Genomic DNA, 13,268 nt, shown 5'->3' with positions numbered 1-13,268 from the left:
AGCTTGTGGCCATCTTTGTATTTTGGCCTTGATTCCTTTTTCGGATAAGATTCTTTTTTCCAGTCTGAGCTATCTCATACACAATGTTTGTAATCAGCTTTAGTATGAATTCTGCCCTTGATACATTTTTCAGTAGGATTCTTTTTTCTTTTAGTCTGGGCTATTTCAAGTGAATCCACGGACAGTGTCCATATTCTGGTTTATACAAAACTCCAATCTGTTTATAAAAAGACTCCCACGAGCAGCTTATAAATAATTCAAGTACAGTGTATTTGTATTGGTTCTTGTGCAAGAACAGATTCCAGGCCTTCATTTTACCTGAATAAATGCTTCCAAATTTTAGACCATTTATCTTGACAGCTGGACATTTACCATTTCCCCTGAAAATAACATTCATTTTATCATAATATGAAACCGATGAACACACAGGGAATTTCCAGCAATATCCTTATGTAAAGAATATCCGCTTTACACCATAATGCTCCAACCGTACAAGCCAAGAACAGAAATATACATACACCTATAGGTACATTTAGTAGTACATTATAGACCAATCCGAGGAGACACCAGGCTCGTGGAACCATCACACACACGCACATGTCTTAACTTGAGCGCCCGCACGCCCTTTGGCAATTCAAGACACCCTGTTAATCGGAGAGGAATGTAACACGCTCGGACGGCCCTGCAGTCATGGCTTCCAGTTCTTTTTATCAGATTTGTCAACACAGTTAAGGAATAGTCTTAAGTCAACCACCTCAGTTTCTGCTAAGTAATATTTACAGAGTAAAAATAGAATAGAATAAGGCATTGTGCTGGGGATAGTCTTGCTGTTGCACCCAGTTTAAACATTAGCTTAGCTGAAAGAGCAAGATATTATATTTAACAGTGATCTGTATTAACCACTTGCTGCCGGGGTTTCCGGTACCGGACACGTATTCTTTATACGCGTGGCCGGGGTCTCCGAAATCAGACAAAGGGAACTGGGCCTTGTAACAAAAGACCGTACTCATTACAAAAGACCAGGTTGCTGAACATTACCAACATATTTTTCGCTCTCAATAGTGGAGATAATCCAGTCTTGTTTTCAAGCAGTATCCCATGGTTTGGGGGATTTAGCGGGAGCGGATTACCACCAGGGACAAAAGTGCTCCACCACCGCAGCGATGAGCAATTGATATTCACGTAGGCCCTAACGTCACCAATAAACTTTACTGTTACTCCGGGGGCCTTTTCATTAGTGAAGAAATAAAGTAACAGGGTTCCTGCACTTAAAGGACAATCAAACTCCATGACTTTTCCATGACCAAATTATGAAATTCCATGACCCAATAATGCAATTTCTTGGACTCTTCTGCCTTTTATGTTGCGCATACAGTCACACATTTTATGCACTTATTTCTGAGATTCTGAAATCACACACTATGTTTGAAAAATTTCATGTTTTTTCCATGACTTCAGTCATTTTTTCAAAATTCCATGACTTTTCCAGGCCTGGAAAACGAAAACAAATTTCCATGAATTTTTCAGGACTTTTCCAGGCCGCGGGAACCCTGAAACAGCTCATTGACAATGATACACTCACAGCAATGCAACAGTGGGACACAGACCTACGCACACTGTCAATTACTGAGCTGTCGCCAGGCATTTACGTCCCATTAAGGGCCCTACCCATGCCCATTCAATTAGCCCCTCTCAGCTGCCGAAGTGCACTGTTTGATCAACTAACAGCCTCCGAATTACGAGGCCATGGCCTTAGATTCAAAGAATACAACTCCTACTTATCCAACTGCGACAAATCCTTTCTCGGCCTTGCTCAGATGGTTTCGGGGAATTTAATGATCATACGCCCGGTGAGCAGGGACGATAATGTTGTAGCATCTTAGGAACCAGTAATGGTTAATGTGTGTGCTTTCTTAAAAAAAAACGTGTTACTTTAAGGGCATTCGGACACCAATTTCGAGGCTCCGATAAAAATGTTTCTAAATGACTGAAATTGAATCGATTCTGAAATGATCTTGCACTTACGCCACCATTCTGTGCTTACAACACTTGCATGGAGATTCTGCATTAACACATGAGCACGGAATCCTCGGGGGCAAGATGGACATGTACTCGTACCTGTATGACCATCGGCCAAAATTGCTAACAATAATCATATCAAAGCATTTATAAGGCGCATAGTCTCTCACAGTGCTTATACCTGCAATTCAACAGCGCTGGTGTACATGTATTATACACGACTCGATCTTCAACAGAGAAACGAACACCCTTCCAGTATGTCCGCCCACACCGATACATTCACGTACATGTGACTATCCCTGCACATTGGATTCACAATATCAGAACATTCTGTGAAACCATGTAAGCTCCCTGAGGAGTATGCTAGCCCGATGCTGCCACATCAGGTGCAAACATTATAACCATATCTGCCTTCACAGGTACTGTACCGTACCCATTTATTCCTGGGTGGAGAAGGCACGTTAGGGTGAAGTGAGTGTAATACGGACCATGACATGTGAGTCTATATAACACTGTCTGTAGCCACAGGTCAACCAATCAGGATCAAGGATTCCAGTTTGCTTTAGGATGAAAACCGTATCACATTATAAAGCAGAAACAACTTGCATGTTGGTTGTCATCTGTTTGTGTCAAAGAGCCTTTGTTGAAAACTACGTGTACGTATACCATTCCAATCAAATTCAATTCTATTTGTTTTTGTCAACAGTCTTGAAACAAAGCCAAATCCGCAAACAAATAGCCCACCTAAATTTTGGCTTTCAGGGGTGAAACTGGGGGACAGATGAAGACAATCCACAAATCATTCAGCAGAGGTGTTGTAGCAATGAAAAGAGAATACCAGGACCTTGCAAGGCTTGTAATCCAGCCTGAGCGGGACCAAGAGAGGGCACAATATTCCTAGCAACGGAGGTTCCTTTGGTGGGGGATGCACTTCGCTGGTTCATGACGACTATGACATGCACATTTTACGGTCACGTTGCTCCCAACAACATGAACACTCCCAACGTGGCTCTTTTCAACCAGTGAGGGGGTGCTTCTGCTCAAGGCAGATAGCCAGCAAGGCATGAGGTCTGTCACAAGTAGCTAGGATTATGTGAATCTTGCACTTGTTTCCCTTTCTTTTTCACGAAAAGCAAGAAAGTAGGAAAACTTGACTGATAAGACCTCAACAACTCCACAATTTGGGGCTCAACAAATCCTGAAAGTCCAGAAAAAAACCAATAAATTACATCCCTGGGGTTGTAACTAATTTCACCGGCCATAAATGCCAAGCAGGCTTCACAAAGTTTCCTGAATGACTGTGATTTCTCACACCAAAAACTGGTCAAATTTTCAACAGCACACAACGGTGACTTCCACTCTCCATTTACGGGACAGAAGCACCAACAGCCTTCCCTCCCTCTCTTTAAACAACTGCAATTTCCCGAGATGACAAAGGGCATGTTTGGATAATAATCATGGGGGGTGGCGGGGAGAGATCAAAGCCATAATTGGAACAATTTCCTCCTGCGAAGATCACTTGATTGCAAACAATCAATTAAGGACAGCCTCGGCAAAGCAGAGGGCATACAAACCTGCATCAGACAATCATTTCAATCCCAACATCTCTGTATCCCCTCATTTCAAAACAGGGCAAGTTCCGGCGCTGACTGTAGTTCAACCACTGCCCACTTGCCTTTTTAAAAATGCAAAGGCCCAAAACCGTTTCATTTGACCCACCGTAGTCAAAGTGTTTGGTAAAATCTCGTCACATTTTGCAAGTGCCTGCAACTCTTGAGGCGTAAATAGTCAGAGACATCTCATCCAATGTTTTCATGCAAACGGTCCCCAAATTGTCTGCACTGATAAATGAAAGCAGCTGTTGAGCGCCAGCGGTGCGATCATACCCGAAGGGCTTGACTCTAAATGGTCAACTACATGTAGATGGCCCAAACCATGAATCATTCTGGCAATGTTTTTAGCTACATGTACAGGTGCGTGTATCGTTAATTATAGCCATACATGCAGCTTCAACATGCCAGTTCCAGTACAGTCTTCACGCAACTTGAGGGCAACAGATCACGGCACACTTCTTTGCTGTGTTCTTTTTCCAATCTAACAAAAATGCTCCTAATTAACATAGGCTGTAAGGATTATTTTTACTTGATTAATCAATGCATCAATTATTCAGTTGCAATGTTGTATTTGATTTCCATTTGAAAGTACTTCGTGACGATAGGGGCTTCCTTTAAATTGTTAGTAACAGGTTCCAGATCTTGTACAAGTATTTGCCTTCATCTGGAATTCTCATATCAATTGTTATATTGATTTTACATTCATATGAATATCCTATTTAAGATATCGAAATAAATTCAACTTAACTAAACTAAACTTTCAGAAAGTCCAAGAACAGCCAGAAAGCTTCTTATACCAAAAATCCTAGACATGAACCGTAGACATTAGATCTAATTTTTCTGACGTACATTTTGCGATGCTGTGTAAATCTTAATGCAAGGAAAGTGGGGAAGGACTCACCGACTGTTGACCTTTGCACTTGATGGCCATTATCCTCTGCTGGAGAAACCTGCGCCAGGTCATCTTCAGCTTGACCGTAGGGGCTCGGAGGCATATGGTCTGCCCATGGCCGGCCAGAGGATGCAGCGGCGCGCCGGTGACCAGAGTGATGCGAAAATCTCGATCTGGAAGGTTGAATGAAGAAAAAAATCCTGACTTACCGCCATCGCCTCACAGTTCAGCTCATAGGAATGCTAAAGAGAATATGCGCAAATTCCAAACAGGTGTGAAAAAAAAAGCTGACAGCTCAAAGTTTGGACAAGCAAATCAGTTGCTGGAAAAAAGGAAATGCAAATTCAGTAAAACAAATGCAGCATGGATTTGCAGAATTGCAAGGGGATTTCCCTCACTCATCCACGATGCAAGAAATGTTCTGTTACTTTATCTATTTCTAGAGTAAATATTGTCACCGCATCCACTTTCAAAGAGAAAATTATAACCAATGTATACATGAAAATTACCCTGAAGTAAGAAACTGAAACAAGGTTCTCTAAAATGCATTATTTTCTTTGAAACTTCTACCCAAAAAACGAAGTGCGTTATGTGTGTGCTACAGATAAATTCAATTTCTTTTTGGTTTGTTTTTCAAGGCAAATACTATCACTTTTTTTTCTTGCTGCAACACGTGAATACTGACCAACTTTGCAGTTGAAGTCCAAGATGCTGATTTCATTGATCACCAGAGGGCAGCAGACAACTTTCACGTGCACGTCATTCAGCGACTTAGCAAACAGCAGGACATCAGTGTAGAGAAAGAGCAACATCTGAGAACGAGAGAGAGAGAAGTTCACTGATTATCAATTATGAAATGATCAAACAAACAACAGGTGCTGGCAATTTGAACTGTAGAGATCCTGTTGCCACAGACGAAAAGGTATTCTTTTGTGAAAAGGGGTGATTGCATTTGGCTAAAACCTTGATTGCTGATAACAATCCTCATTACTGGAATAAACTTTAAGCAGAAGGGGTCTGTGTATCAAGACATGCAGACAAAATTCTAGGAATTCATTAATCTGGAGACATTCACATTCAATCTAGACGTGTTTCAGTTTCTCTGAGAGTTAGGCAAGGATTTTTATCGCTGATGTTTGGCGTGTAAAATATGCGCATTTCTAATGGAATGCCTCAAAAGAGAAGCATCTTTTTTGAGCAAACAGCACGTCAAGACGGACAGCTTCTGCAACTCTGATGTCACAAGCTTGGTGATCGCACGCCCTCAACTGACATCTTGTCCACATTTAAGCCAGCATCAGAACAGGGCCCAGAACAGGGCCCAATTTCATGGCGCTGCTTACCGCAGAAGTTAGCGCTTACAATCTCCATTCTGAGCTAACCTCACAAGCACAAAAATTCTGCACTAACCCTTTCGGCACAGAATCCTTAATTACAGGATGTACGCATGTGCACAAGCTGCGATTCCTTGCTAGCCCATGAAATACATTAGCCATAAGCACAGAAATTTCTGCTACGGGAAGTGCCGATTTATTTTGCTTGCGGTGAGCAGCGCTGTGAAATTGGGCCTGGAATGAAGGGGAACCTCAACGGGAAACAACTATGAACCACTCGCTTCAAGGAACCGGCAACTTTGGAAAGAACAAACACTGACGAAATATGATTGAAATTGGCATACCTCTCTCATTTTTTTGGTCTTGCTCTGGACAAAGATGCGTCCTGTGTGTACGAGCTGCCTCTGCGGTGGTTCCAGAGGAATCGGCTGCAACGAGCCAACAAAAGACCGATCAAAGACGATTCAACTTTTAAAATGGCAAAGATACCACAACCACAATCCTTTGTGAAGCTGAACTTTACAACTGCTGACCGTTAGTGGTCACCTATGGTCATCTGTCCTGTGATTGTGTGACAATGGTTGCCACTGCTTTTTTGAATTTCTGAGGCTGACCAACATTTGCTACAAATGCGCGGCCCTGGCAGATGGCAACTTGAGGGTTCAATACAGGCTGACTTAAAAAAGGTTCCGCAGAAACACAAACGAGCATCAGAACGACATGGCACAGAAAGTACTCAAAATAAAATCTTGATTGTTTTTGAAGCTGTAGTAACATTAACTTTGAAGTGAGTCAGTGTAGTTCCTATTTGGGACATCTAACATTTCACAGCCAACATGTTTTCATTGCATTACAACTAATTCTGTATTTGGAAGAGTGGTCTAGTGGTTAGGGGTTGTAACTCCTGAACATAGGGGGCGAAGAAGAAGTCATCTTTCTCCATACCGTCACTCTCCTGGACCAGATGATCCTCTGCTTGTTGTTTTGAAGGGGGATTTCCGCTGACACTCCACTTCTTTTAGATCTTCCTGCACGCTTTATCGTCTGACCAGCTTGCAGTTCCTTGTTTGAGGATTTGCATCTCTTTTTTCCCTTGTTCGCAGCCTGTGACAACTGCCTGGTAGATGAAGAGGCAGACGGTCCAACGAGGGAGGAGTCGGTTGGTGGAATCACTGGGGAGAGATCCAAATTGACTGGAGGGTCACAGTCCGGAGTTGGGCCGCTGTGGGGATTGGTGAGGACACGCTCCAGGGTGTTGAGGTCGTCCGCGGCGATGGACGCCATCAGGTCCGACTCCCATGAGGAGGTGCTGCTGCGGTCTGTTGCAGTCTCATCGCAGTCGGGGATAGCAGACATCTCCAAGGAGTCTGAGCCTGCCACAGACACCCTCTCAGACGAGGAGCCGCTAGTCTGGTCAAAGCCGGACAGAGTCCAACTGCGACGGTTGAGACGTCTCTGGTCCAGACTGCCCCCGCAGCTAAGATCATGACTGCATCGGTTTAGACTGTCCTGCTTTGTGGTACATGAGCCCCTGCCAACAATCAAAGAAGAACCCACTTCAAAAAATCCATCAGGTCTCTTCATGTATTAAAAAAGCCAACAATTGCCCTTAAAGATGACTCAGGGAGCATCGGCCTTGAGGATCAAACCTTTGCTCCAACACTGAACATATGTTAAAATGAACAAACAATTAATTTTTGTGTGTTCATATTTATATCTGAGCATGACAGAAACTCGCAAGATCATCATTTAGAAAACACTTTCATCAGAGATTTCACCAGATGCTACCAAGTAATGATTCTTCAGACGCTTATATGGTGAGCGTGCATATTGTTAATTTTGTGAGTAAAAGAGGACAAAGCACAGGCACTGGGGACCTTGTACGGACTTGCCCATGTCCACGCAACATATGCAGCAAGGTATGAGACGGAGAGAACCCCCCCAGCTTTGTGTTGGTCATTGTCTCGCAGGAATCTGGGGAATTCCTTTCAGACATCTTGGGGGAATGTGTTAAGTAACAATAGTCTGGAATGTGTATAGGGATTGGACATGTTGGGGGGTACCCCTCGGTCTCATTTCTTGCTGGGTATACCACGCAAGCAATCATCTGTAAAAAACTGTTCCAGATGAATTGTTAGGCAAGGGTTGCACAATGAAAAACACAAAGAAATCTTGATAAAAAATTCAGGCCAAATGCAAGCAAACTGGAACAGTTTGATTCTTCCCCCTTCTCTTTCTGGCTTTTCTGGAAGTATAAGGAAACTAGGATATGTGAAGTACGCATGTGAACATGATACCAACAAACAGAATGGGTGATAAACCTTATGGATAGCTGAACGTGTACGACACAAAACACAGAAAAAGGGGAGGTGCGAGTTACTGTCACCCGCACCACGTTTCTCTGACGGTTTTGCATTTTTTGCCACATCTTGAGCGTTCTAGATCCTGTTCATTTTGGGCATCAGCAGGGAGCCTAAAACTGGATTGGAACTATAGAGAGATTTCTGATCTGGAATAAAACTCAGTGTCCATTTAAAGCAAAAACTGACGGGTAGATCTTGTTCTGTCATAGTTGACTGCAAAAGAGAATATAAACTTCATAAGAGCATGAAGTGCTCCACTGTTTCACTCAAATGACCGCCTGCATGCTGATTCAGTGTCTACAGAATGTTTTTACATGCTGAAACAAGAGCAGAAATGTTGAACCAAGAACTCTTGCCAACATGGAAGGGCTGCGTAACACCGTGATCAGAACAACGACAAGAATATAATATCAAATCAGTGCTCTGAAATATGATTACCGAGCTTTCAATAACTGAGTACCTAAGCAGATTGAACAAGGTACTCAGTTACCGAAAGCTCGGCAATCACATATTTCAGAGCACTGATTTGATATTTTATTCTTGTCGTTAGCCTTGCCAACATGACTGGCCCCTCCCACTTTACTGTGTTGTGTGTCGTATACATGCATCAGTTCAGTCTGATATGAAACCCCTTCAGTACAACCTCCTTGATTCGCAGGTTACTGTGGAGGCCCTTGAGTAGGTGGAGTTACAGCTGTCAGAGCTCTGCAGGCAGGTGTGCTGGTTCTGCCGGGCTGTGCGCATGGCCACCGTGGCGACCAACTCGCGCTGGAGTCGCCTGTTGACGATCGGCTTGGTCCTGTCAAACCCAAAAGGACGGACAGGAGAAATCAGAGCCATACCCCTCCCCCACCAAAAAAAGATTCATTCTAAGGGCCGGTTCAAACTTCAGGTCTATGGTAAAAGCGAAGCAAATATGAGATTGCAATACTTTTGCAGTCAATATTCACTTGAGTTGATATAGGCATTCAACTTCAAATATTTGATCTGACACCAATTGACGTGTATCCAAATTCACTATCGGGGCCAAGTACGCTAAGAAGTCGCCTTTAATAAGCTTTGTGGTCAGGATTAGGAGGTGGTTAGGAAGCCTGCAATAGTAGGACGTCATGGATCGGGTCAATTACGTACATATCGTGAGTCAGTACAAGGTACTGCGATGTGATTATCAGTGTTTCACTCATTTGTTGACTGTGTTCGTATCCAATTAACAAACTTCCAGAGCTTCAATAGTCACTAATGAGTTTGCCTGTCAATTCTTTGGATGTGGGGAGCTTGCTACATATGTTTCAAACATTTGAATCAAATCTCTTGGCGTTCTCGATGCAAATTATGGGATTGTCATACCTCTGTCTTAGATACTGTCCGTTTATTGCCCCAGAACGATCACATGACAGGGTGATATATCCGCATATCACACTCACTGTGAGACATTTCATTCTACAGATGGTGCTGCACGCTAACGCGTACACGCACAAAACAGAGGTGTTTCAGGAAGTTTGAGAACAAACCCCATGTGTGGTCCTTTTGGTCAGTTTTGTGTGGTACCCATTATACGTTTTGTGCATAGGCTACCAGGGAATTCAAGCAATGATTGTGCTCGTATAACAGACTCGTTCCCATCCCCGCAGTGTATAAGGTAATGTGGGGACCGCTATAAACCAGACTATATAAATGTACTTTAACTGGTACCCACGCTAGTTTCATATTAGTGTTTACGCAATTAACGAAAGGGAGGGGACAGTGAATTTGCAAACAATATCGTTTACGTATGTTTATGTACATTGTACAGTTTTACAGTAGGCCCATCATCTTCTGAAATTCAGAGCTTGTTTCTTTGGATAAATTCCTTAGGACAGAGGTATGAGACAAAACAATTGTTTTCCGTTGTGGTGTGGGATATGACGTTCTGAACACCCGAGGGATGCATAGCGCCCTCGGGTTCTTGACAACACTTGAGTAACACGGGAACGGTATTCTTGAGTAGGTTGTTACAAACGGGCAGGTTGGCCGCGTACAAATACATGTCCACAGCTGATAATTGCTCATGCAACTGTGGTAGCTGCTATTTTTGACTTCTTGTAAAATTGTGTTCCAAAGTCGATTTGAACAAACTACACAAAACTTCAAATATTGTTCAATTCTCTTGTCCAACATGTCTCACTAATTTTGTTCTTTCCAACGGCAGTTGCACTAATGCTACTAAATTTTATAAAACAACGGTGAAAATCTTTCTAAAACAGTAAAAAAAAAGCACCTGCCTTATTTTTCTTTCAAAATCCTGATAAATCTGTCTAGATCTGATTACGTGGACCTATTGCATTCAGGGGGGGCATATACTGGCCTGCTGAGGAAGGCTTCGATGCGGGGGGACACGCTCTTCTGCATCTTCTGTTTCACCCTGGGGCTGTGCTTGGCTGGCTGCTGTGGCAGCTTTGATGGGGGTGGACGGTTGAGGGACTTCTGGCTCAAGGGGCATGGCTGCTGAGGTGAGGTATTCATGCGTTGCAGCAGCACACGCAGGGGTCCACTGGCTTTCCTAGGGAGAAAAGAGAGGGATAAACCTTATCTTGTGCAGGCATGTCTGCCGCATGATATAAATTCAAGTGCTCTGGGCCATAAGCAACGTGGAGGGACGATTTCTACTGTTGGGAAAGTTGAGACCAAGTTGTTTACAAAGTGATAGCAAGAAAGTGTTCAATTGCTAATAACAAAGGTGAACAAAGATACTGACATTAATGGGGTTCGAACCTGTGACCTCTTGATCACCATACTTACTTTCTACTGAGCTACCCAGCACCACGTTGGTGGTACGTTATTGTCAATATCTTTGTTCAGAATGGCTACTAGTCAGAAGCCACAAAATACCATATAGAGTAGACCTCTATCATGGGGCAGCCATATTGCTTTTCTGCCAATCAACGCAATATAACCAAACTGGGGCTGGAAGCAAAAGAGGCTGTTCCCTTTAATCAATTTGTGAAGTTGTAGTACTATTGCTGATTGGGCTACAGGGAACAAGACAAACATGGCAGCATCATGATAACAGTCTACAGCCACAGATCATGCCCAAATACACGATGCAACCTGGGAAGTGGTGAAGGGCTCACTCAAAGAGGACAGAGTTTTTTTGTAAATATAAATCAAACAGACCGTGTAAGGAAACTGTGTAATTGCTAAGATACGCATAGTTTCAAAGTGCTGGAACGAACAAAGGAATTTGTTGAAGTTGGAGATTCCGGGCTGTTAGGGGTTCAAAGGAAACAAGTACACCTCACTTCAGCAAATCGATGATGAGGAAACTGCGCACTCCAGCTACGCTATGACCTCCAGCCTCCAGAAATGCATCGCCCGGCTGTAACCCCAGCGCTTCGGCCACACCCCCTGAAAAACAGAAACAGCGATTGAATGTGGGCGCGTGGAAGCCGGTATAATAAAAAAAAAAAAAACATGGACTGCAGGAAACGGCTTGCCAAATACAAAGAAACCTAAAATATTCTGTTCTTTTTTTGAGTATTTCTTCAACAGAGTATCAATGCTAGGTCTAGGTGTAAAGCAACCACGTCTTGTGCAGGCATTTTTCAAATCTTTTTCTTTTCACATATAACAATTCATAGCTGTATCACGACACTGTTATACCCTCGACGCACGAGGCCCAACCAAAAAAAACTATTCTTTTAGGGGTGGGGTGAAGGTGGGCTTTGTTTTTGGTTTCACTGCATGACTAACATTTCTAAATTGTACAAGTGAAATATATATGTGCTTTAATACTTTGCCATGTTAAACTTAAAGGTGGACACTTTAAGTCAAGATAAATGAAATCAGGATTACAACACCTTGCATTTGTCAATTAATTTTAAAAATAACCAGAATCAAACACAAGTGGCTTGAATTGAACCCAAAAAATTCTGCCAACCCAGATTGTGTGTAAAACAAATGCACACCTACTTCTTAATACTACAGGCACTAAAGAGCTCACAGAAGGGTACTTAGCATTTCCTACACGAGGGACAAATTACAAATCAGTTGAAAAGATGAAAAAAAAAATTAAATTGCAACATTTCGGCTTTTTTAAGAGGCTTATTCTAAAAAACTAATAAAAATCGGTGATTTTAGAAAAACAAAAATTGAAATTGTAATTTAAATCAGTGATTTTAACCAAGGTGATTTTCATTGGCCAACCCTGCAAAGAGAAACAACCAGTTACATATAAATAGAAGGAAACAAATGAATTCCACCTTTTAACGAAGACTCATTAGTGAGAAGAAAGCAAAGACAAACTACAACTAAGTATCAGTATCTGAGGCTTCCCTGAGACTGATAAGATCATTATAAAAGATGGATGACACTAACGACTAATCACAATGCATCTTGATGTTGCAGAGAGCAAGCGCCTTTGATCTGGAGTTGTGCAAGGCGAATAAAAAAAGGTACTTTTCAATTTTGGGGAGAGCAGAAGCTGGGGTCATAAAGCTCTGGCAACACTTTCAGATGACTTCTGCAAGCCTATCGACACTTTTTCCATTAAATGTACACTTCACCGACACAGCCCAATGCCGGTTTGCCAATTTCACGTCACTGAGCGAGTGGACGACAGACATCAATGAAAAGATCTCCATGAGGGTCATGCCGATCCTGCTGGTGTTGGGGCTCATTTCCAATGGCAGCTTCCTCTTCACGCTTGTCCGTGTCCCGTCCGCGCGTACCACAATCAATGCGTACCTGACCAACTTGGCCGTCGCCGATAGTCTCCAGTTAATGGTCACCACTATCATCGGGCTTGTCCACCATTGGACCATTGGCAGCCAGTGGATACACATGCTGTTCCTGGCCCTCTCCAGGAGCCTGGAACTGGCCTCAAACATCAGTATCTTCCTTGTCGCCGTCGAACGGTACTACGCCATTTGCTGTCCCATAAGGCACCGTGTACACAGTAGCAGGAGCCGCAATGCCAAGTTAATGGCTTGCATGTGGCTGGTTGTGGCTGTCGTGCTGGTTTTCCTGATGGTCAACACCGGCGTCCAGTGCAACCAGCAATACCTCATCG

General features: G+C 43.0%; 1 protein-coding gene across 3 annotated transcripts in view; it reads right to left on the bottom strand.

The window, feature by feature from the left end:
• The window catches only part of LOC110975754 (uncharacterized), a 166,375-nt gene that overhangs the window by 139,089 nt on the left and 14,018 nt on the right, over positions 1–13,268 (bottom strand). For all 3 annotated transcript variants that reach the window (XM_022228507.2, XM_087143664.1, XM_087143665.1), the window contains exons 10-16: positions 11,500–11,605; positions 10,566–10,760; positions 8,865–9,020; positions 6,804–7,389; positions 6,203–6,286; positions 5,210–5,336; positions 4,534–4,697 (exon numbers count right to left, since the gene is read on the bottom strand). In XM_022228507.2, coding sequence (XP_022084199.2) covers positions 4,534–4,697; positions 5,210–5,336; positions 6,203–6,286; positions 6,804–7,389; positions 8,865–9,020; positions 10,566–10,760; positions 11,500–11,605 — 1,418 coding nt within the window. The remainder of the gene's footprint in view (positions 1–4,533; positions 4,698–5,209; positions 5,337–6,202; positions 6,287–6,803; positions 7,390–8,864; positions 9,021–10,565; positions 10,761–11,499; positions 11,606–13,268) is intronic.

The sequence above is a fragment of the Acanthaster planci genome, linkage group LG11 (assembly GCF_054643075.1).
Source record: "Acanthaster planci isolate LZ-2023a linkage group LG11, COTS_SCS, whole genome shotgun sequence".
NCBI lineage: Eukaryota > Metazoa > Echinodermata > Asteroidea > Valvatida > Acanthasteridae > Acanthaster > Acanthaster planci.
Note: the sequence above shows the minus strand (reverse complement) of the source record. Positions and strands in the feature narration are given on the sequence as shown.